This window comes from Achroia grisella, unplaced genomic scaffold (genome assembly GCF_030625045.1).
Source record: "Achroia grisella isolate CSIRO2021 unplaced genomic scaffold, CSIRO_AGI_Agris_v1 utg1090, whole genome shotgun sequence".
NCBI lineage: Eukaryota > Metazoa > Arthropoda > Insecta > Lepidoptera > Pyralidae > Achroia > Achroia grisella.
Window position 1 is genome coordinate 734,083 of NW_026712574.1, and position 23,007 is coordinate 757,089.

Here is a 23,007-nt window from a genome sequence, read left to right on the forward strand (position 1 = left end):
TATGGATTTCAAGCAATAGATAGAGTGATTAAGTTTTTTTTTTCGGATTACTCTAATACTTTTGGGCTCAGCTGGCCTTTACAGCTTCACTGGACGATAGGATACGAGTGCAGATGGCACTCCAACCCGTGGTAGGACCTATGGATTTCAAGCAATAGATTAAGTGATTAAGTTTTTTTTTTCGGATTACTCTAATACTGTTGGGCTCAGCTGACCTTTATAGCTTCACCGGTCGATGGAAAGCAAGTGCAGATGGCACTCCAACCCGCGGAAGAGGTTCGAACTTCGGTCTTTCCGTCGTAATTTCGATCCCCGTCTGAATTGGACGTGCGACCGATCGGAAGTAAGTGATTCAAGAGGAAGTACATAAGTTTTGGAGGTAGTTAAGTGTTACACATATAAACATAGATGTAAACTTAACTACCTCCAAGACTTAGCTAAATTAGATTAAATTTTATATGTATCCTCGGTAGATAACTATACTGTTAAGTTAGTGATTGGTATCCGAAAAATATATCTGTGGTGTATTGTTATCTATGGTAAAAATTCAATAAAAGTACGGTTCTGTCTTGCATCTACCTTCTTGGATGAAAACCCAACCGCGTTTACACGGTGTTTATTTATTGTAATCTCTAAAATACCAATAAAAAGCGTCTTTCTGAGGCGTATTTCCATACATACAATCTCGGTAGACAACTTAACTCAGAGTGCATAACTCAGAAGATCAAACAATTATGTACATAATGACGATTATTATCTAAATGCGGGCTATAATTTAGAAAGTGTGCAATAGTTTTAGATCCTCGTGCTGTACTCCTCCCATGGTTGCATTTGTAACCCGAATGCTTCGCAGAATTCGTGATCAAGTAACCGACTGATTAAGGTTTCAGTCTACCGAAATAAAATGTTTTAGAAAGCCTGCCAGTGGTTTATGGTCAAATAGATAGATAGATATATTTGTTTGTTACTAATCACACACATGTTCATAAGAATAGACAATACATAATACAACATAAGATTTATAAAATTGTGTTATTATGTGTGATCTGTAGCAATACAAAAAGGTCGAAGCTCAGCGTGGAACATTGTTCAGGGAACAAAACACTGATTTTTAGTTTTAACCCATTTGAGGGTACGTGAAAATAATAATTAAAATAAATATAAAATAAAAAGAGCAATATTATTGATGATTGTCTGTGCGGTGTGTATAATAAAACTCAGAACTTATATCTTGTACTCAAAAATAAATATGATTATATCAGACCTGCAGAATATACTTTTTATATCACAATTATAATTAGATTGAATCTGTACTATTTATACATTTAGTTCAAGTTTATAGGCAGGGCTAAGAGCAGGGCAGGACAACCTAAGGGCTTTTTGGGCTGCAGACCAGGGCCCCTAGGATACAAAGGGCAATAGTAATACACTTCCCACTGAAACGATATTTAGAATATAAAAAAATATCTAGAATGTTAGAAAATCTATCATAAGGTTGCCAACCCTGAGATCAAACCATGCAAGTGCATGTCTATCGAAAGGAACAGTGAATTTCTGGTCGCTTGTTTTTGGTCGGCATATTTTTTAGTTGGGTAATATAGGTAGGCCACTAAGTAGATTTAGCCCAGAGTCCCACAAATTCACGATCCATCTCTCTTTATAGATACAATTAATATTAAATATTTAAAATATATTGTGGTGTTTATCTCACTCAAACTAGATGGTGTTGTATTGAAATCTGTTTAAGTCAACAGACAGATCTCTCAACCAGTGGTAGATTAAAAAAAAGATGTGATGACTATTGAAAAGTGCTTCAATGTAAGTTTATTTGAATGAATGATTTCCATTCTATTTTACAACACACTGTCTGTCACCCAGTATAGTTTACGTGAAGATATTGATGTAGCAGAATTGAATATTTTAATCAGGTCCCAAGGCATGTTTATTGCATACTGTATTAGTAATAAATACAGACAAAGATACGATACAAGTATCTCGATTTATATGAGAACTCGACCTGTTACGACTAAACTCGACGGCCTCGAAGGTCTAACGGTTTAACACACGGACGCGGGTTCGATTCTTTGCACGGAAAAAATCTTATGAATTGCGAAAAATTATAAATGCGAAAGTTTGTGAGTATGGATGGATGTTTTTTACCATTTCACGCAGAAAGTAATGAACGGATTTTGATAAAAGTTTACAGTAATATAGCTTATAGATCAGAATAACACATAGGCGATTTTCACGCGGTTGAAACCGCGGGCGAAACTAGTAACTAATATTAAACGAAATAATCTACATCGGCAAATTTTAATTATTACAACAATCAAATTATATTATTAGTAAAGATCAAAAAACTTATTTGTAATTTCGACTCTAATCCCTTGTAATAAGTGTTACGGTCTTTTCACATACACCTACGTAACAAATCGGAGGCTTTCCCATAAAAACAATGGTCACAATATTCAGGTCGTAATGTTGGCAATGCGTTATGCAATTTTTACACAAAATGCACGTGTGAAAAAATATTAAATATGACCCGTGTGTACTAATTCTGTTTGTAATTATGTTGTACTAGGGATACGACCCGGCTTCACACGCGTATTATTTTATTTTATTATGTTTATTGTATATGAAGGTCTCCGCTCAGCATATGTCGTGACGGGGTGCCACGACGCTGGTTTTCAGCGGAGACCTAGTTGGTACTCTAATTATTAATATAAAATGTAAATTAAATTTTAAAAATTATTTTCAGTGTACCAAATAAACAATTTTCTTTCTTTCTTTCTTTTCTTTAAAGTTTGTGAGTATAACTGGATTAATGTTTCTTACTTACAAAAACATGTATATTCACAAGCGGCTAAAATGTCCTACCTGAATAAATGATTTTCGATTTGATTTGATTTTACACTCTTTCACATAAAAACTACTCAACGGATTTTGATGAAACTTTTCGGTAATATAGCTTTGCATCAGAATAATATATCATTACATAGTATAAAACAAAGTCGCTGTCGCTGTCTGTCCGTCCCTATGTATGCTTAAATCTTTACTAACTACGCAACGGATTTTGAAGCGGTTATTTTTGATAAGAGTGATTTAAGAGGAAGGTTTATATGTATAAGACATGTACACCCGTGTGAAACTGGGAAGGGTACCTAGTTTTTATATAATTTAAATAATATTTTTTTAAAACCTTATTAAAACTATAAACGTCAAGGTATGGTAGTATGTATGGATGGATGGATGAATCGTCTCTGTTAATATTTCACGTAAAAACTACTCAACGGATTTTGATGATACTTTACAGTAATATAGTTTACACATTAGAATAACATATAGCCTATATGTTATTTACATAATATATATTTAAATTATAACTTAAAAAGATATTATGTAATTGGGCGAAATATAATTTTATATATAAAATTCTCGTGTCACGGTTTTCGTTCTCATACTACTCCGAAACGGCTTGATCGATTCTCATGAAATTTTGTGAGCGTATTGAGTAGATCTGAGAATCGGCCAACATCTATTTTTCATCCCCCTAAATGTTAGGGGTAGTCCACCCCTAATTTTATTTTTATTTTTTAGACAAATTTTTAGTTTTTATTTTTTATGATACAACATACAAAAATACATACAATCCTAAATTTTCACCCTTCTATCATCAACCCCTATTTTTTTATAGCGTTATTAATTTATATGGCAAAACAACGTTTGCTGGGACAGCTAGTGATATAAGTATGATGCAGAAGAACTTGCGCGGGTCAGCTAATCTAAATATATATAACTCAAAGGTGACTGACATAGTGATCTATCAACGCACAGCCCAAACCACTGGACGGATCGGACTGAAATTTGGCATGCAGGTAGATGTTATGACGTAGGCATCTGCTAAGAAAGGATTTTGCTTAATTCTACCCCCAAGGGGATAAAATAGGGGATGAAAGTTTGTATGAAACTTTGTCAATTTTAAACCGATCGGGCTTTGCATACATAAAGCTACTATGACGTAGGCATCCCCTAAGAAGGGATCTTGATAAATTCCACCCCTAAGGGGATAAAATAGGTGACGAAAGTACTGTAAAGCCGCAAAAACTATACCTACTAATAATACTTCATAACGCGAGCGAAGCCGCGAGCAAAAGCTAGTCGATCCATAAAATTTAATGAAATCGTAACTAAAAACATCATATATTTATTACATTATCAATCTGTTTTACGTTTAACGGTAATTACAAGTTACCTATAAGTTGTTACAAAAGGGCATAAAAGTTAACCAAATTGTTTCCACGTGTTAGAAAACTAATAACGTTGCGTAAGGTATTACAAAAAATATCTATTATGTTGAACATTATATTTAACAGTTCATCGTAAATCATGATAATGGATAAAACGTTTGTAGTGACAAGAAAATTGGGCACAACATTTCCTGGTTGAACCCTAATGTCAGGCGTCGAGATAATTTGGCCGGTTTATCTCTGTAGGGTTGTCACAATTTATACATATATTTAATTAAAAAAAATTGAATTGTTGAGTGAATTGTCCTGAAATTATTTATTTATTTATTTTGCACTTAATGCCCCTGATGGCATTCTCAACCATCCAGTCCTCGTATTGATCAGAGGTAATAAGATACAATATAATACCAAAAGATATTTTGTATATACCTTTTAATAAATTCAAAATTATTGTTTAGAAAATTTTAATTACTTATATCTTCGATATTTTAAATAGATTATTTACGTGACAAGCTTGCTTGGTGTTAGTTGTTCATACAAATTGTGATGTTTTAAATATATTAGACATATATATAAATTAAATGGTAATATTATAATATTAAATTGAAACTGATAAAGAAAGTCAGCACAGCTACAGCAAGTACAAAATCATAACAATACAGTTGACAACCCTAAACATATCTGCCATTCTTGAGTGTATGAAACAAATAAAACATCTTATAATTAAATAACCATTAATAACCATGTTAATTGCGTCTCCGTTTCGCGATTAGTTTAAAAATAATGCTTGCAATTATTAACTGACTTTCAAAGAGAGATATTATTACCAGTGGTGGATGGTAAAAAGTCATTGCGTAGGTACTTCAATTTTAGCTATTTCAGTCGCCAGAAGGAGGTGCAGCTAAAAACAAGCTACTTAGCTTGCTTTGTAAGCTGTATCTCTTTCGGTTGGAAGGTGAGCATGTATGTGCTGCAGATTAATCTGTATCTTTATTTTAAGTTGATTGCTTTGTTTTGGGGTTCATAAAGCCATCTGCCTTCGTTTCTTTTATTTGTGCATTTATTTTTTCTGTACCTCATATATCGAGTTTGTAATTGGTGTATAAAGTATTTATCTATCTATCGTTATTCTAAACAATCAAATACATAATATCTATATTCATGTAAGTCTATTACAGACTCTTATGATATGACAATAACTACTGTCCGTTCGGAGTGCATTCGAGCTAAGAAGAACTAACAAGAAATTTTTCAAATGTGCTTGTTTATTATAGATTCATTTTTAAATTCAAAATTGGGCTGAATATGTTTATCTATGTCTATCTATCTATTGTAATGTACAATATTTATTTGAAAAGAACACGAGGAAAACTGAGTTTCTTGTCAGTTCTTCTCATTTCGAAGTCATTCCGAACTGATGGTAGATTTGACATATTATAAGAGTCTGTAATAGACCTACATGAATAAAGATATTTTGAATTTGAATTAATCTATTGTTGTTTTAGTCTATGTGTTTCGTTATCTGTGGGTACCAAAGTAGCGTTCTACCAACCTCCATATAGAAGTGTACATCGACAATGACCGCACACGACACCGTCCTCGTCGGCGAAGACGACGACTCAAACACACCATACCGTGCAATCAACCGGTCAACGCTCCTCACGGGTTCCCGCTGTTGCCCCTCCGATCGATCCCGATTCAATTCAAACAGGGATCGAAATTACCACGGCCTGAGCCGAGGTTCGAACTCCTAGCGGTACCGTTAGACTAAAATCGCGGGAATTGGCCTTCAACTGCTCCATAAGTCCTTCTTTGGTTTGGAGTGCCAACTACACTCGCCTCCTACCGTCCGGTGAAGCTGTAAAGGCCAGCTGCGGCCAACAGCATTAGAGTAGTCCGAAAAAAACAATGACCGAAATAATATTGATCACGACTATTTTCTAAAGCTATTATTTACAATTTGAATAGTGTAATCATTACTACAATCCACACGTGCGCCGGTGTGGCCAATGTCGCCCCTTGACCTACGGCCGTATTGGTCTGTACGGTGATTATATAATATATGATATAATATGACGATCGGAAACATGTGTTGTTTTGAATATAGTTAAAAGAAGTGTATATTTTTTCACGCCAAAAATACTAAATTCTAAATCCGACCGAAAGCTGAACTGGCATTTTAATCAAACGCAATTTTTTATCTCTGCCAACGTAAACATTAGACATAGACAAAATAGATATTTATTTTATTTAAAGACGATTTTCTATGACAATAGGAAACAATATAATTTTGGTTATTTGTTTCACAGCTATTAGCATCAGGATATGTTGTTTAGAAACATTTGGGTCGTAAAATTGCATTGTGGGTAGTACTTACGGTATTTCGTAACATATTTGAGTTTAAAATGATTCACAAAAAACTTATATAGGTATTAGAAAGTTATGATATGCGAAAATTATGATAATGTACATATTTTTTATATAATATTTCATAATCTGTGGAAAGTAGGTAATATTTGTTAAATTAGGAACACTGTTGTTGTTTAACAACAATAGTAAACATTCATATTGGAACATTGGTAAAATAATATTAAAAAGATGCATAGATACTATATCTAAACTAGCAGTTACACGCGACATCGATCGTGTTGAATTAAAGTTTAAAATTTCTAAAATTAAAAGTAGTTTAAGTTCTCCTAATAATATTAGATATCTGCGAGTGAATTTCCGGTTAAAACCGTTATAACCGTTTTAGAAAGATAGATAGGTAAATATTTTTATTTTTTTTTATTTTAGCACTGTTTATACATTCATGTATATTTAGTCAAAAGCCTTTAATTTGTTACATACAGACAATTTTATTTATTTACATAAATGGGAAAGTCTCTCTGTTTGTTATCTTTTCATATATCATCATCATCATCTGCTTCTTCCTTATCCCATTTATTTGTGGTCGTCGTAATATGTTTTTCGCTTCCATTCATCTCTGTTCGCAGTCATCGCGTTATTTACTCCCTTTCTTACCATATCATCTTTCACACAGTCTATCCATCTCTTTTTAGGCATTGGATGCGAGCAGCGCAGGACCGATCGTCGTAGAGATCTTTGGGGGAGGCCTATGTCCAGCAGTGGACGTCTTCCGGGCTGCGATGATGATGATGATAATGATACTAGCTACTCGTCCCGGCTTCGCATGGGTACATGTATTATATATATAAACCTTCCTCTTGAATCACTCTATCAATTAAAAAAATTCAAAATCCGTTGCGTAGTTTTAAAGATTTAAGCATACATAGGGACAGACTGCGACAGCGACTTTACTTTATAGTATGTATTGATGCTTTTTATTCATATCCTATTTATATACATATTATATACATTATTATATTCTATATTATATAATATATATGCTATATATTATATACATATTACATAACGGTATATTTAGATAAATAATATAACTATATTTCCAAAAGTAGACGACGTTTATTATTTCAACACACGCAACAATCGGCGATTCTTACCCAAAAATCGTTTGAGAAAATGTGTGGAAACTGTTTATTGTTAAACGAATAAATAATAACACTGAAATCTCTATTGAAACCTAAAGTATTGTATTGAAGAGAGAATAATTCTTATTTTTCGAGACTAAATCTTTTTAAAACCCCGAGTTTACCCAACTTGCTCATGAATCAAGAAACAGTTCATATGACTAATCGTAAAATTACTTGAGTCTGGCCCTTGCTAATACCGGTTTTCTCAGCAGTAATGGATCCCGGTTCTCTATAGTCCGATGAAGCTGTAAAGGCCAGCTGTGCCAACAGCATTAGAGTAGTCCGAAAAAAAAGTATATCTTTATATAGTTAAAAATTAAGTCGTTTCCTCTGTCTGTTCGCTTAGATCTTTTAAACTACGCAACGGATATTAATGCAGTTAGATTGATAGTGTGATTCGAGATGAAGGTTTATATGTATAATAACTTTTGCCCGCGGCCTCGCTCGCGTTAATTTATCTCCTTAGGGGTGGAATTTATCAAAATCCTTCTTAGGGGATGCTTAAGTAATAGTAGCTTTATGCATGCAAAGTCTCAGCTCGATCGGTTTAAAATTGACAAAGTTTCATCCCCTATTTTATTCCCTTGGGTGTAGAATTAATCAAAATCCTATCTTAGCGGATGCCTATGTCATAACATCTACCTGCATGCCAAATTTCAGCCCGATCCGTCCAGTAGTTTGGGCTGTGCGTTGATAGATCACTATGTCAGTCACCCTTGAGTTATATATAGATTACATGTACACCCGTGTTCTCCATCCAGCGGTTTAGCTCACCGCCTTACTTCCGATGATCGCGAATTCATCCCTCGAATGGTACAGACATTTGTATCAATGACTATGATTGTATCAATCTGGGTGTTTTCTATGTAATATATATATAGAAAACGTATGTATTTACAGAAAAAGTATCTATGTATTTATATCAGTTGTCTAGTGCTCATATTTTTTTTATTGGGATTTTGGGGCTATTGTCAGATGCCTGTAGCATCTATAGCACTGCGACCTACGTAGATCTATCGTGCTCGCCCTTTTTTCAGAGTCTGCTACCTAGACCCGTTAGGGACAAGAATTGAAGGATATTCTTAGGAGCGATGGTTTTTATCTCCTCGGGAAAGAGTGTAAACTTTCCAAAGGAGATATTTCGTTTATGCATGAGTGGGCTACAACCACATAGGATGTGAAGCGGCGTTTCCTCTTCAGTTTGGCAGAATGTACAGATTCTTGTCGTGCATAGGCCTAGTTTAGCCATATGCTTGTTTAATTAGCAGTGTCCTGTGAGGGCCCTAGTCATCATGCATATGTTGTTTTTACTCAATAGCAGTAGTCTATTGGAGTATTTGTTCGAGTAGCCCGATATTAGGGCTTTTGAATGTGTTAATCCTGGCATTTCTTGCCAGTGATTCAGTGCTTCTCGTTTGGTTATTACAACACGAGCTCTGCTTAGCCTAGAACTAGATGGCGCTGTATGAATTGATGGCTATCACCTACCATTATTGACCGTCAGTGTAACAGTTACATAAAAAAATGTATAAAGAAACAACAATACTCCATTACGATCCAAAAAAGGTAGCGACATGACCTTTTATTTCTATTATAATACCATCTTAACAACATTGACAGACAGACAAATAAATAGCGCCGATCTCCACAATAGGGAACGTGTGTGGCAAACCGGAGTTATATAATTTGCGTTTATTAAGACCATTATTTGAACATTAACAAACAAGAGTTATTTAAGCTTTTTTATGTATGATATTGAAATGCACCATTTGTATTTTTGTTTGTGTCAGTCTGGGTCTGAGATGAGTCTGATATAGACCTACATGAATAAAGATATTTTGAATTTGAATTTGTGTGGTTGTATCATGCATAAACGAAATATCTCCTTTGGAAAGATTACACTCTTTCCCGAGGAGATAAAAACCATCGCTCCTAAGAATATCCTGCAATTCCTGTCCCTGACGGGTTTAGGTAGCGAACTTTGAAATAAGGCGAGCACAATAGATATATATAGGTTATATTTGTGTGGTTGTACTTCACTGCAGTCCAGTTCATGCATAAACGAAATATCTCCTTTGGAAAGTATACGCTATATCCTGAGGAGATAAACATCATCGCTCCTAAGAATATCCTTCAATTCTTGTCCCTGACTGGTCTAGGTAGCGAACTTTGAAATAAGGCGAGCACAATAGATCTATGTAGGTCACATTTGTGTGGTTGTGGTATTGGTATGGTTGGTACACCTGACAATAGTCTAAACCAAAATAAAAAAAAATACTAATAAAAATGCATTGTGAAACGGATATTAATTAAAAAAAAAGACATATTACCATAAATCTGTGCGATTAACCTAGCAATAATTCATTGCCTCACTTAATCTGCCTCAAAAGCCTTAAGGCTGTGTTTACACATGCCTAACCAGACTTATTCTAAATAACAAATATACTTATGCAACATAGAAATAGAAAACAACGATTTTTATTGTTCAACTAATGATTTTTTTTAATTAGAAAATTTGTTAATATTCGTTATTTATTGCAATGTTACTTTTTAAGTAATTAGAATAACAAATCAAAAATAATTTATTCATTTTGGAGATTGTTGTCGATTATGAACGAAAAGTTTTTTGTATTAATATTTGCTTCTCTACCGTTCAGTTCAGTTCAGTTCAGGCAAACATTGAAAAACTTACGCGGCTCGCACTAAGACGTGAACTTGCACCCCCCAGGTGGGTGCGGAGAACTTGTGTGTGTCTGTCTGTTGTTACAACTATACTAGATTAATAAGGTTTGTCTGGAACTGCAGTAAATTTTATATTAGAACGTGTATGTAAATTCAAATTCAAATTCAAAAATCATTTATTCATGTAGGACATTTTAGCCGCTTATGAACGTCAAGTTTTTTAGATTATAATTTTTTTCTCTACCGTCCGAAATAACAGGCTCAAGATTTGCCTGGGCAGGGAAAGAAACTCGAGCGGTGAAGGCGAGTGTTTACGTACGGAAAGGAGCCCCATAAACCTACACCCAGTATACAATTAAATTTAATTAGATGTACATTATATTTGACCTTTTTTTTCGTTTGTTTTTTATATTGTGTGATTGTATTGTATTTTTTATATTGTTGAAAAAGCACTGAATAAAATATTATTCTTTCTTTCTAACTCAAAAATTAAAAATTTTGGAAATTCCACTTTATACCTGCGGCATTAAAGTCTAATTTCAAAAAAATATTTAACAAGTTGCCAAAGGAGTTAAAACAATTAAATAAAAGCAAATTAAAAAAAGAATTGTATAATTAGTTGTTATCTAACTGCTTTTATAATATAGACGAATACCTTTCACAAATGGTGAAAAAGTGACTAATACTAACAAATTAATTAATTATAATAATATATGTATGTAATGATGAGCAATGTATAATGACAATATTTCAATTGACAATTGTCTGTTGCATGTCAGAAATGACTAAATGTGCGAACAATATAATAATATTCAAAATCATCCACATCCAATGTACATTTTAGGCAATAAAATTTCATTTCATTTTAAAAATTTTTAATTTCTGACACCAGTATTGCACTACATATGTTCGTATATAAAAATCCATACTATAATCATAGACATGTCATGACATGTCACACAGTACATTACGAACAAAGCAGAGGTCAAGTAATCTAATATAACAATCACGTGATATGATGACATATAAATTGCATCTGACATACAATGCATGTAATTTAGACTTTATGCGTGAAGCAATAAAGGCCATGGAAAGTAGAGGGAAATTATTTCGGATTGGTACTATCATTGTCCTGCTATTGAAAGTAAGGAGGTGGCTTCTGTTTTTACACGACTGCAAAAAGGAGGATAATGTTTATGTATTGCCAGCTACCCAGGTGTACAATAGTGTACAGGTTTTATATATATAAACCTTCCTCTTGAATCCTCTTGAATCAATCAAGGTACAGTATGGTTGGAAACTCTTTTTCAAGCACGCAAACAAGTTGACGGGCAATACAATTTTCTCTATCCAACCTAGAAATTGTTTAGCGATAAGACCGCCTTTTGTATCAGTTAATAAGTATATATTTAGTATTTAAACTATTTCCTATATTTAATGCAATGAAGAGTGTAAATAAATAAATAGATAGATATACCAGATGCGACATTCGTTTTCTTAAAAAAATATAACTATTCAAAAGTGTACTGAGTTTATTTGAATAAAGATTATTTATATATAATCTATAATAATAATCTCCGGACAATTCACACAGCGCAATCCAGTCCCAAGTTAAGCTATTTAAATCTTGTGTTAGGGGTACCTACTCGATAACTGATACAAGTACATAGATATTTTTTTTGTAAATACATACTTAGAAAACACCCAGACCGATACAAACAATCATACTCATGAATACAAATTTTTGTGCCGTGCGAGGAATCGAACCCGCGACCATCGGACGTAAAGCGGTGTGCTAGACCGCTAGACTACCGAGGTCGTCAGATCAATTATCACCATATATACTCTTACAGAAAGTATTTGGTCCAATAAAGATAAATGAATAAATAGAAAGCGACATTAATTTTTTTATAAAAACATGACTTCAGATAAACTCAGTATACTTTTGAGTATACTGAGTTTATCTGAATAAAGAATATTTCTATTTCTATAAAAAAACATCTCTCCATATTTATTTAGCTGACAGGATGCAGTTGTGACGAAAATATAGAGTCGCAATGATGTACCATAGAGGCAACCAAGATAATCACGCAGATACAAATTGACATACAGACAAAATTACGGCGCGTACCTCACGTAACTGCAATCAAGTATGTAATGGTACTCATCTTGTTCTGATGATATATGGCTAGTTCAGAAATCTATTCACCTACTTCAATAACTTGTTCTTATAAAAAACTAGCTACTCACCCCGGCGTCGCACGGGTGTGCATGTATTGTATATATAAATCTTCATCTTGAATCACTCTATCTATTAAAAAAACCGCTTCAAAATCTGTTGCGTAGTTTTAATGATTTAAGCATACATAGAGACAGACAGTGATAGCGACTTTGTTTTATACTATGTAACTAGCTCTTCGCCTCGGCTTTGCACGGGTGTATGTGTATTATATATATATATATATATATATATATAATTTTCATCTTAAATCACTCTATATATTAAAAAAAGCCGCTTCATTGATTTCATTACTAATTAGTCATAGAACTAAGAAATTATTGATTTAATTTAGTCATGGAATTCTGTAAATTAGTCATGGATCTAAGCAATTATTGAGTTTAATCTAGTCATATAATTCTGTAAATTAGTCATAGAACTAAGAAATTATTGATTTAATCTAGTCATGGAATTCTGTAAATTAGTCATGGATCTAAGTAATTATTGAATTAAATCTAGTCATAGAATTCTGTAAATTAGTCATAGAACTAAGCAATTATTGAATTAAATCTATTCTTACCTTACTACTGCACGAGTCCATGATGAATTTTGTACCTGAAAATTGATGTAATGTTAATATAAGTCGGATTTATTTCAATTATTTCACTATTAGTTAAATTCCATCGTCACTATTGCTTATTAACTCAATAAATAAACATATATATATACTAGCTACTCGCCCTGGCTTCGCCCGGGTATACATGTATTATACATATAAACCTTCCTCTAGAATCTCTCTATCTATTAAAAAAACCACTTCAAAATCCGTTGGATAGTTTTAAAGATTTAAGCATACATAGGGTTGGACAGACAGGGACAGCGACTTTTGTTTTATACTATGTGAGTATGGATGGATGTTTGTTACTCTTTCACGCAAAAACTACACAACGGATTTTGTTGAAACTTTACAGTAATACAGTTTACAGTAGCTTACACATCAGAGTAACACAACTATAAATGTCATGCGGATGAAATCGCGGGCATAGCTAGTATTAATATATGTTGAATTTATTTCAATTATTTCACTATTAGTTAGTTAACTTTCTTTGTCGCTATTTTTTATAGCTAATACGAGTAAATCATCGTTACATAGTCATGACATAGTATAAAACAAAGTCGCTGTCGCAGTCTGTCCCTATGTATGCTTAAATCTTTAAAACTACGCAACGGATTTCGAAGCGGTTTTTTTAATAGATAGCGTGATTCAAGAGGAAGGTTTATATGTATAAACATGTACACCCGGGCGAAACCGGGGCGAGTAGCCAGTATATTATATAACGATCTACTTTAGGGGAGAGTAGTTGAACGGTGTTGTACTTTATGCAAAGTCGTCTGTGTAAATACTTTTTCATACATTTCCGCAGTTAACTTTGTAAGCTATGATTTGATGGATGAAAAGAAAGAAAGAAAATTGTTTATTTGGGTTGGGTGAGATATGGCCGTAAAAATATTTGTTTGTTTTCTGAATGACTTTGAAATGTTTTTTATTTTTTTTACTGTTATATATTTTTTATACAAATAACGTTACCTCGAAAAATATGCAGTACTTACGCGAAGTACTGCATATTTTTATACAAATATCAGCTCGTAGACTGTAAACGAAGCCCGGTCGCCCAAGTACTGCATATTTTTTTATTACAAAAATGTTTTTTATTCATATAACGTTATTTAGTACATTCTAGACGAAGCCCGGCCGCCTAGGTACTGCATTTTTTAAATACCAAACTATTAGTTTATATACAAATAATGTCATAGTAGATTCTAAACGAGGCCCGATCGCCCAAGTACTGCATTTTTTTTTAATACTAAACTATTTTTTTATACTAATAATGACATCTAGTAGACTCTAAACGAAGCCCCGTCGTCCAAGTACTGCATATTAATAGTTCATAGATAATAAAATGACTATTATAAGCAATAAATGGCCATTAATTTTATTTATCTGACTGTACCTTTATTAATAGTATCTGTGTGCGAAGATGACAGGTGTTTAAAAAGCTATTTCTCTAATGTGTTACTAGTTATTATATACTAGCTGATCCGCGCAACTTCGTCTGCGTTTCATTTCCCCACCATTTACAATATTTTCCATTGCAAATCCGCTTCTATTGGTCGTAGCGTAATATTACATATCTTAAAGCCTTCCTCGATAAATGGATTCCTATTGAATACAACAATATTTTTTTCATTTCGAATCAGTAGTTCCTGAGATTAGCGCGTTCAAACAAACAGACTCTTCAGCTTTATAATGTTAGTATATATTAGAATACATAGATTGTACAATAATGTATGTAATTTAAGTAAAAAAAAGAACATCTTCTAAATATATATAACTCAAAGGTGACTGACATAGTGATCTATCAACGCACAGCCCAAACCACTGGACGGATCGGGCTGAAATTTGGCATGCAGGTAGATATTATGACGTAGGCATCCGCTAAGAAAGGATTTTAATTAATTCTTGGGGGTCCAAGGGGATAAAATAGGGGATGAAAGTTTATATGAAACTTCGTCAATTTTAAACTGTTTGGGCTGATACTTTGCTTGCATAAACCGACAATAAGAAAGGATTTTGATAAATTCCACCCCTAAAGGGATAAATTAACGCGAACGAAGCCGCGAGTAAAAGCTAGTTTTATAATATTAGTATAGATTATAACAATCGTATTAATATTAATAACCCTTGACAATTTATATTTAACTATCAGATCTGGCCACGCGTTGCTGTGAATATTGCGACTATAAATTGAGATGTAAGCTATCCTATCTTTCAAGTTGAATCAAATTGCACACATTGTGCAAATCGCTTACGCTGGCAGGGCAGTGGAGGATGATAAGATGAGCATGAGGTCAGGTCAATTAGCCCATCGTGCTAAATTCACCATGAATTCATTACGATGGCTTCCAGGGGGGACCATATCGAGGTCAACCTGATATGGTACTTTGGGTTACTATTCCCCAATACTGCCAGTATTGGGGAATATATGTCAAGAATTTCATTTACTCCTATAAATGTATATTTGTCAATACGTATGATACATATGTCGAGCGCAGTGATGGCTAGCTCATCCGTCATACTCGTGAACGAGTGCTGCTTGTAGGGACTGGTCTGCTCTTATCACTACGACTGATTTAATCTTATTGTATATTTATATTTGACCCAAAAAATTAGTGCTGGTTGGTAGTTTGTATTCACACGTTTCGACTTGTAAATGTAAACTTACAAGGATTATTTAAAAGAGTAACACACAAGTTTCTTGCTCGTTCTTCTTGTGATGAGACAGCTTTCCGAACGAGTGGTAGATAAAAAACAAATTGTTATGACTATTCAAAAGTGCTTAAATTAAGTTTATTTGAATAAATGATTTCTATTCTATTCTATTCTTAACTTCGGTCTAGATGGCGCTGTGTGAATTGTCCTGAAGTTATTTATTTACTTCTATGGCTACCCCGTCTAGGATAAGAGTCGTGAAGGTATATTAATGTAATTGTAATGTTCAATTCTCAGTACGAGGCGGCCGTCGTAAACACAATTCAATCGCGTGGGATTATTTCACAAGTTACTTGATTAACTTAACCATTAAGTTAGGGGACAAAGCCGTAAACTTCTCGAGTCTTTTTAAACGTCGCCGAGTTATTTCTTGTTCTAAAACGGGATTTGCATTGAATTTAAAAATAAGTGTTAAGTTTTTTTTTATTATTTTCAAAAATACATTCATTCATACTGACATTATGGTGTAATGCGTAATTTTGTTTGTTAAATATAGTAATAATAATAATAATCTCAGGACAATTCACACAGCGCCATCTAGATCCAAGTTAAGCTAGCTAAAGCTTGTGTTATGGGTACTATTATGACTGCAAACTGCTTAATCGTTTTTGATGAAATTTCAATGTTAGTTACATAAAATATTTATAGTATATAAATAGTTATATAAAAATGTATCTAATAATAATATCGGGAGCTCGATAAATAAGTAAAACATGGTATGATCTAATTGTACGTACCTATCTATACATATAAATAAAATTGGAGTGTCTGTTTGTAATATTGAAATAATCGTTGTACACATACATGAATATAAATACGGTACACACACCAAAATAACATTCTTTACAATTTTTGTCTGTCTATCTGTTTATTCTGGCTAATCTAAGAAATGGCTGGATCGATCTTGACGGCACGGATTTTTTGGCAGGTAGCTGATGTAATAAGGAGTAATTTGGTAATGTTATTTTAGAAATATTCTTTTATTTAGAAGAACAAAGTTAAATTCCACGCGACTTATTCGCGTGGAATTTAATAGCTAGTCGTTAATATAACTGAGTTAATATAGACTATATTATTGTAATATTTAAATTTGAATAGTATATTTTGAAAACTGCTTAATCGTTTATGATAAAAAAAAATCTCAGGCACAGCACTTGGACTACAGAACGTAACAAAAACTATAAACAAACATATATTTTTTTTCTCAGACACGGGATTCCTGTTACTGAGCCACATAAACTATAAACAATTTCCTGGCATTTTTTTTCACAAAAAAAAGTCAACGCATCTTCAAGACAGGTCGATGGTACGATTAATTATGCGTAGGCACTATGGTGCACCCATAAACAATAAGGAAGTGTGGTAATTGCGAAAATGGTAAACTTCAACAGGTAAATGGTTGGAGATAGTTATCGAAACTTGTCGACAAAAAAAAAACTGAATTTTAATGAAAAAAAAAAACGTAAAGATAAGTTTATTTGAAGGTCTTTACGTTAAATTTATTTTTATTTAAATAACCAGGTAGTTTATTACGAAAATACTTTTGTAATATACTACAATAATAATTATATCTTCATAACGAATATCCTAAACGGAGTAGTCAGAGGTATTGTCAACTTTCGACGACATTTGAAACACTATCACTGTTTGTCGATTTGTTAACGGTGTTTTTATTACCGGTGAGTCAGTGTCGGTCAGATTTGAAATTATTACCTTTCGATCGAAACATTGCATATGTTTAGAATGAAAATCAAATTCTTTCAAACTCAAAATCTTATCTATATTATATGACTAGCTGTTGCTCGCGGGTTAGCTCGCGTTAATTTATCCCTTTAGGGGTGGAATTTATCCAAGTCCTTTCTTAGGGGATAAATACGTCATAGTAGCTTTATGCAAGCAAAGTCTCAGCCCGATCGGTTTAAAATTGACGAAGTTTCATATAAACTTTCATCCCCTATTTTATCCCCTTGGGGGTAGAATTAATCAAAATCCATTCTTGGCGGATGGCTACGTCATAACATCTACCTGCATGCCAAATTTCAGTCCAATCCGTCCAGTGGCTTGGTCTGTGCGTTGGTAGATCACTATGTCAGTCACCTTTGAGTTATATATATTTAGATAAAAACTGGGAATATACACAATTTTTACTTTTACCTATTCTATTTCATTAGCTTATCATTACATAGTATAAAACAAAGTCGCTGTCGCTGTCTGTCTTATATCTTTAAAACTACGCATTGGATATAATAGATAGAGAGATTCAAGAGGAAGGTTTATATGTACTATACATGTACATCCGTGCGAAGCCGGGGTGGGTAGCTAGTTAGTCACATAACGTCGCTCTATCGGCCCGATTTCTACCAATGACGTTCTATGAAATCGATCGATTTATTATAATCGATCGAATTCATAGAACGTCACTCAACGTTTGACGTTCTCTATGAATTCGATCGATCAATACAATCGATCGAATTCATAGAGAACGTCAATATAATCGAAAATGTAATGTTTTTTCGAATTATGTTTTCATCATAACGTTTCATAAGAGATTATTTCATTTCATAGTTAGCTACTCCAGGAGTTACAGTAACGTTACATAATCCATACGGACGGTCTTCAAACTGTAATTTAAAACAAATCAGTCGTATCAGACGACTAAAGTGATAATAAAATGTTACAGAGATATGTCTTATGAGATATACGATTGCATCGAACAAATCAACCAATGGCTTTATAATTGGGACAAAATTATTGTAGTTTTATTTATTTATTTATTAAATTAATCCTTACTAATATTATAAATACGAAAGTAACTCTGTCTGTCTGTCTATCTATCTCGCTTTCACGCTTGCACAGCTAGTAGAATATAAACTTACAGCCAATGGAAATACAGCTTATGAGAGTGAATTAAAGAAAGAGATAGAGACAAGTCAATTGGTTCCATAGCATTAATTACTAGCTGTGCCCGCATCTTCGTCCGCGTGTTATAGTGACCTCGACCAAACAAAGAAAAAATAGAAAGAGGTAAATAAAATGAACAATTTTCCATTACAAACTTCTTCAAAAAAGGAGGATTCCCTTAGGTTAAATTTTTTACCCCCTTAAGGGTAATATTTTTACAATCTTTGAATGTCATATTTATTTGTATTTATACAACAACCTCAAAAATAAGGTTTAAACTTCTTTTAATTATTATTACTTATAATAAAATGAAGTTTAGTCCTAGGATCGATGGTTTTTATTTCCTCAGGATAGAGTGTATACTTTCCAAAGGATAAGAATTGTTAATTGTTATTAAATAAAAATATAATTCATTTTACTATTGCTTGCAATTAAATAAATATTAAAACTCGTTTGGTTGTCGCAAGCTTTATTCTTAAGTTACAAAAGCCGAGTCAAATGCACGTAACTTGCTGTAATCTACGATTTAATTAACTTAAATCCAACTTACGAATGCAACTTGAGGAGTCGTGGTTAGTAACCGCGGATTACTTTGTTGACACGGTTATTTATTTAGATGTCTTTGAAAATGGTTAACTGTTAATTAAGGTACAGTGTAATTTTAACTTTCATTAAGTTAATATTTAATGGTTGGATGGTTATTTAATAAATTAGGTTATGTTGTAAGAGGAGGTATGAAGGGAAGTAAGTTTGTTGTGTCCTTGAAGGTTAAATAGATCTATCTTCACTTCACTAAAAAGAGCAACACACAAGTTTCTTGCTCAATCTTCTTGTGATGAATCTGCATTCCGAATAAGTGGTACAATCAAAATTTGACTATTCAAAAGTGCTTGTAATGAGTTTATTTGAATAAAGATTATTTCTATTTCTATTTCTTCACGCTAGTTTTCTTATGGGATTAGCAGAGACAATCCAGTGCCATAGAGTTCAGATCCTTTAATAATATATTGTTTTGATTTATGACAGTCTAGCGGTTTTGCATACCGTTTTACTTCCGATAGTCGCGGGTTCTATTCCTCGCACGGTGCAAACATTCTGTGTTCATGAGTACTTGTTTGCATTGGCCTGGCTATTTTCTATGTATAATATGTAAAAAATAGCAAAAAAATGTCTTTGAATATTTATATCATTTGTCTAGTACTGATAACACAAGCTCCGATTGGCTTGGAATTAGATGATGCTGTGTGAATCGAATCTTCCAGAGATATATGATATTACTAGTTATTCCCGCGGTTTTACTCGCGTTAAATTTTAATATATAAATTTCAATAAAATATAGCCTATGTGTTATTATGATGCATAAGCTATATTAGAAATAGAAATAAATAGAAATAATCTTTATTCAAATAAACTCATTACAAGCACTTTTGAATAGTCATATTTTGATTCTACCACTCATTCGGAATGCAGATTCATCACAAGAAGAATGAGCAAGAAACTTGTGTGTTGCTCTTTTTAATAGATGTTTTTTTTTTATATAAATAATTACAGTATAACAAGTAAGAGGCATGCGATAATCAACATAGAAGTCGCTACGCACTCATTATTAATGTAATCAGATAATATTGTCAGTGCTATAGATTTAAAGTTTTTCTATAAAAACATTATTATCGTTAACGAATTCTTCAATTTTATAGTAAGCTTTTTTGCAAAGGAACTGTTTTATTTGACATTTAAATCTTTTTTCTGGCAGATTTATAACAGACTCTGGTATTTTATTGTAAAACCTTACGCAATTGCCATAAAACGAATTACTAACTTTTATTATTATTATAGAATTACTATATTTTATTATTGCAAAGTTTCATGAAAATCCGTTTAGTAGTTTTTGCGTGAAAGAGTAACAAATATCCATACTCACAAAACTTCGCGTTTATCATATTATATATATTAATAATTTTGTAATGCAACTGTTAACATACTGTTTTTAATTTTTCTCTGTGTTCAATACATATACGATTATTAATATTCATTCGTTTTTTTTTTATTAAATAAATAGCTACTCAGCCCGGCTTCGCACGGGTGTACATGTATTATATATATAAACCTTCCTCTTGAATCACTCTATCTATTTAAAAAAAACCGCTTCAAAATCCGTTGCGTAGTTTCAAAGATTTAAGCATACATAGGGATGGACAGACAGCGAAAGTGACTTTTTTTATACTATGTAATGTTAATTATTTTAAACACAACTAGAAGTACAGATGGATGTTTGTTACTATTTCTTGAAAGAAGTTTCTAGATCACATCCATATCCTAATTTATGTGGGCAGCGCAGCGGGATGTAGGCTAGTTTATTACAATTAAATAGATATATACAAAGTGGTACTGCTAGCTGAAAGGTCCCAGATTATCGCTGGTTAGAGTTACAAAGTCAAGAAACGTCTGACGACATTGGCCGTATCTAGGAGTACTGCCCTATTTTATTATTATTATTTTCTCGAACTTGACAAATGTATTTAATTTATTAAAATACATTTCTATCTCAGTGTGTCAGAATAATTTATTTTATGTTAATTTTTTTAAGGTTTTGTGTTATTGAAATTGATTTTAAATAGGTGCGTGAAAAAAAAGAAATTAGCTCATTTTTATTGTTAACTGAATTAAAAAAAAAGTAAGTTTATCGTTTTTCTTATTTATTAGTTTAAATTATTTAAACTTATAGATTACTAAGTATTAAACGAAATTTTAAAACTTTTATTACGTCGTCTGTCTGTCTGTCAGTACAAAATATTATTGAATTACATTATTATATTTTATTGTATGTTATAATACAATAATATAATTCTAGATTATAATATAAGTTATGTTCATATTTTTATTTTTTTTATATTTATTTTAACTCATTTTATCGTATCCTTTAAATAAATGGTACTAAATACAATTTAATTCGATTTTATTTCATTTTAATTTTCACTATTCACGTGATATTATTCATGAATTAAATTATTTATTAATTAATTTCTTTTATATGTCTTATAAAAGAAGTAAATGCTTTATATTAAATGTAAATTAATTTTTAATTAAATTTTCACTAAATATCACATGACTTTGTAAATGAATTATATTATTTTCTAAAATACTTTTTATATTAGACTTGGCAGATAGATCGATGGTTAAATCTATTATCCGAAGATTACGCATAAAGAAAGTAAATACATTAAATTAAATGTAGGTTAATTAAGTAAGTTAATTATTAATTATATTTAATATTATATTTTCAGTAAATTTTACACGACTTTGTAAATTAATTAGATTGTTTTCTAAAATACTTTTTTATTAGAGTTAGCAGATAGATTGACGGTTAAATGTATTTTAATTAAAATTTCACCAAATTTCACATGACTTTGTAAATTAATTGGATTATTTTCTAAAATACTTTTTTTTTATTAGACTTAGCAGATGGATCGATGGTTAAATCTAATATCCGAAGATCACACACTCGTACACAAACACACACTTACTTTTGTATATACGAACACAGACAGAGAGTAACGTGTTTCGCGGCCGACTGGCTGTATCTTCACGGATTGCATCTTATATAGTTGATCTTAATTCTATGTTGCATTGAGCAAGGATGCGCCGTAGTGGGGCAAGTTTCCGGGTCGGCAGACATTATTCCGGAATTTCGGCATTGAAAAGGGTTGATTTGTATAATTGGTCTCCAATTATTTGATGGTTCATCGATTTTCGTACCGTCGCCAATTCAGGGTTAACGCAGTGCAGTATTTTGCATAATTATCGCCTCTTGAGGCTTTAACTAGAGATTTTTTAGTTTCATTAATGTTTTTAGCATAAATGGATACTTGAAATTACCATCGCTAGTTACATCTAGATAGAGTCGCCGTAGTGGGGCAAGTTTCCGGGTCGGCAGACATTATTCCGGAATTTCGGCATTGAAAAGGGTTGATTTGTATAATTGGTCTCCAATTATTTGATGGTTCATCGATTTTCGTACCGTCGCCAATTCAGGGTTAACGCAGTGCAGTATTTTGCATAATTATCGCCTCTTGA

At 32.6% G+C, this 23,007-nt stretch overlaps 1 protein-coding gene across 2 annotated transcripts in view; it reads right to left on the reverse strand.

The window, feature by feature from the left end:
- The window catches only part of LOC131848635 (pro-resilin-like), a 47,610-nt gene extending 25,113 nt beyond the window's left edge, over positions 1-22,497 (reverse strand). The window contains exons 1-2 of one of the 2 annotated variants that reach the window (XM_059198559.1): positions 22,458-22,497; positions 13,282-13,316 (exon numbers count right to left, since the gene is read on the reverse strand). In XM_059198559.1, the coding sequence (XP_059054542.1) occupies positions 13,282-13,302 (21 nt within the window). In that variant the 5' untranslated portion in view covers positions 13,303-13,316; positions 22,458-22,497. Of the gene's footprint in view, positions 1-13,281; positions 13,317-19,483; positions 19,505-22,457 lie in introns of those variants that run through there. The other variant, XM_059198566.1, reaches the window with a different exon arrangement.
- Positions 22,498-23,007: the final 510 nt, after the last annotated feature.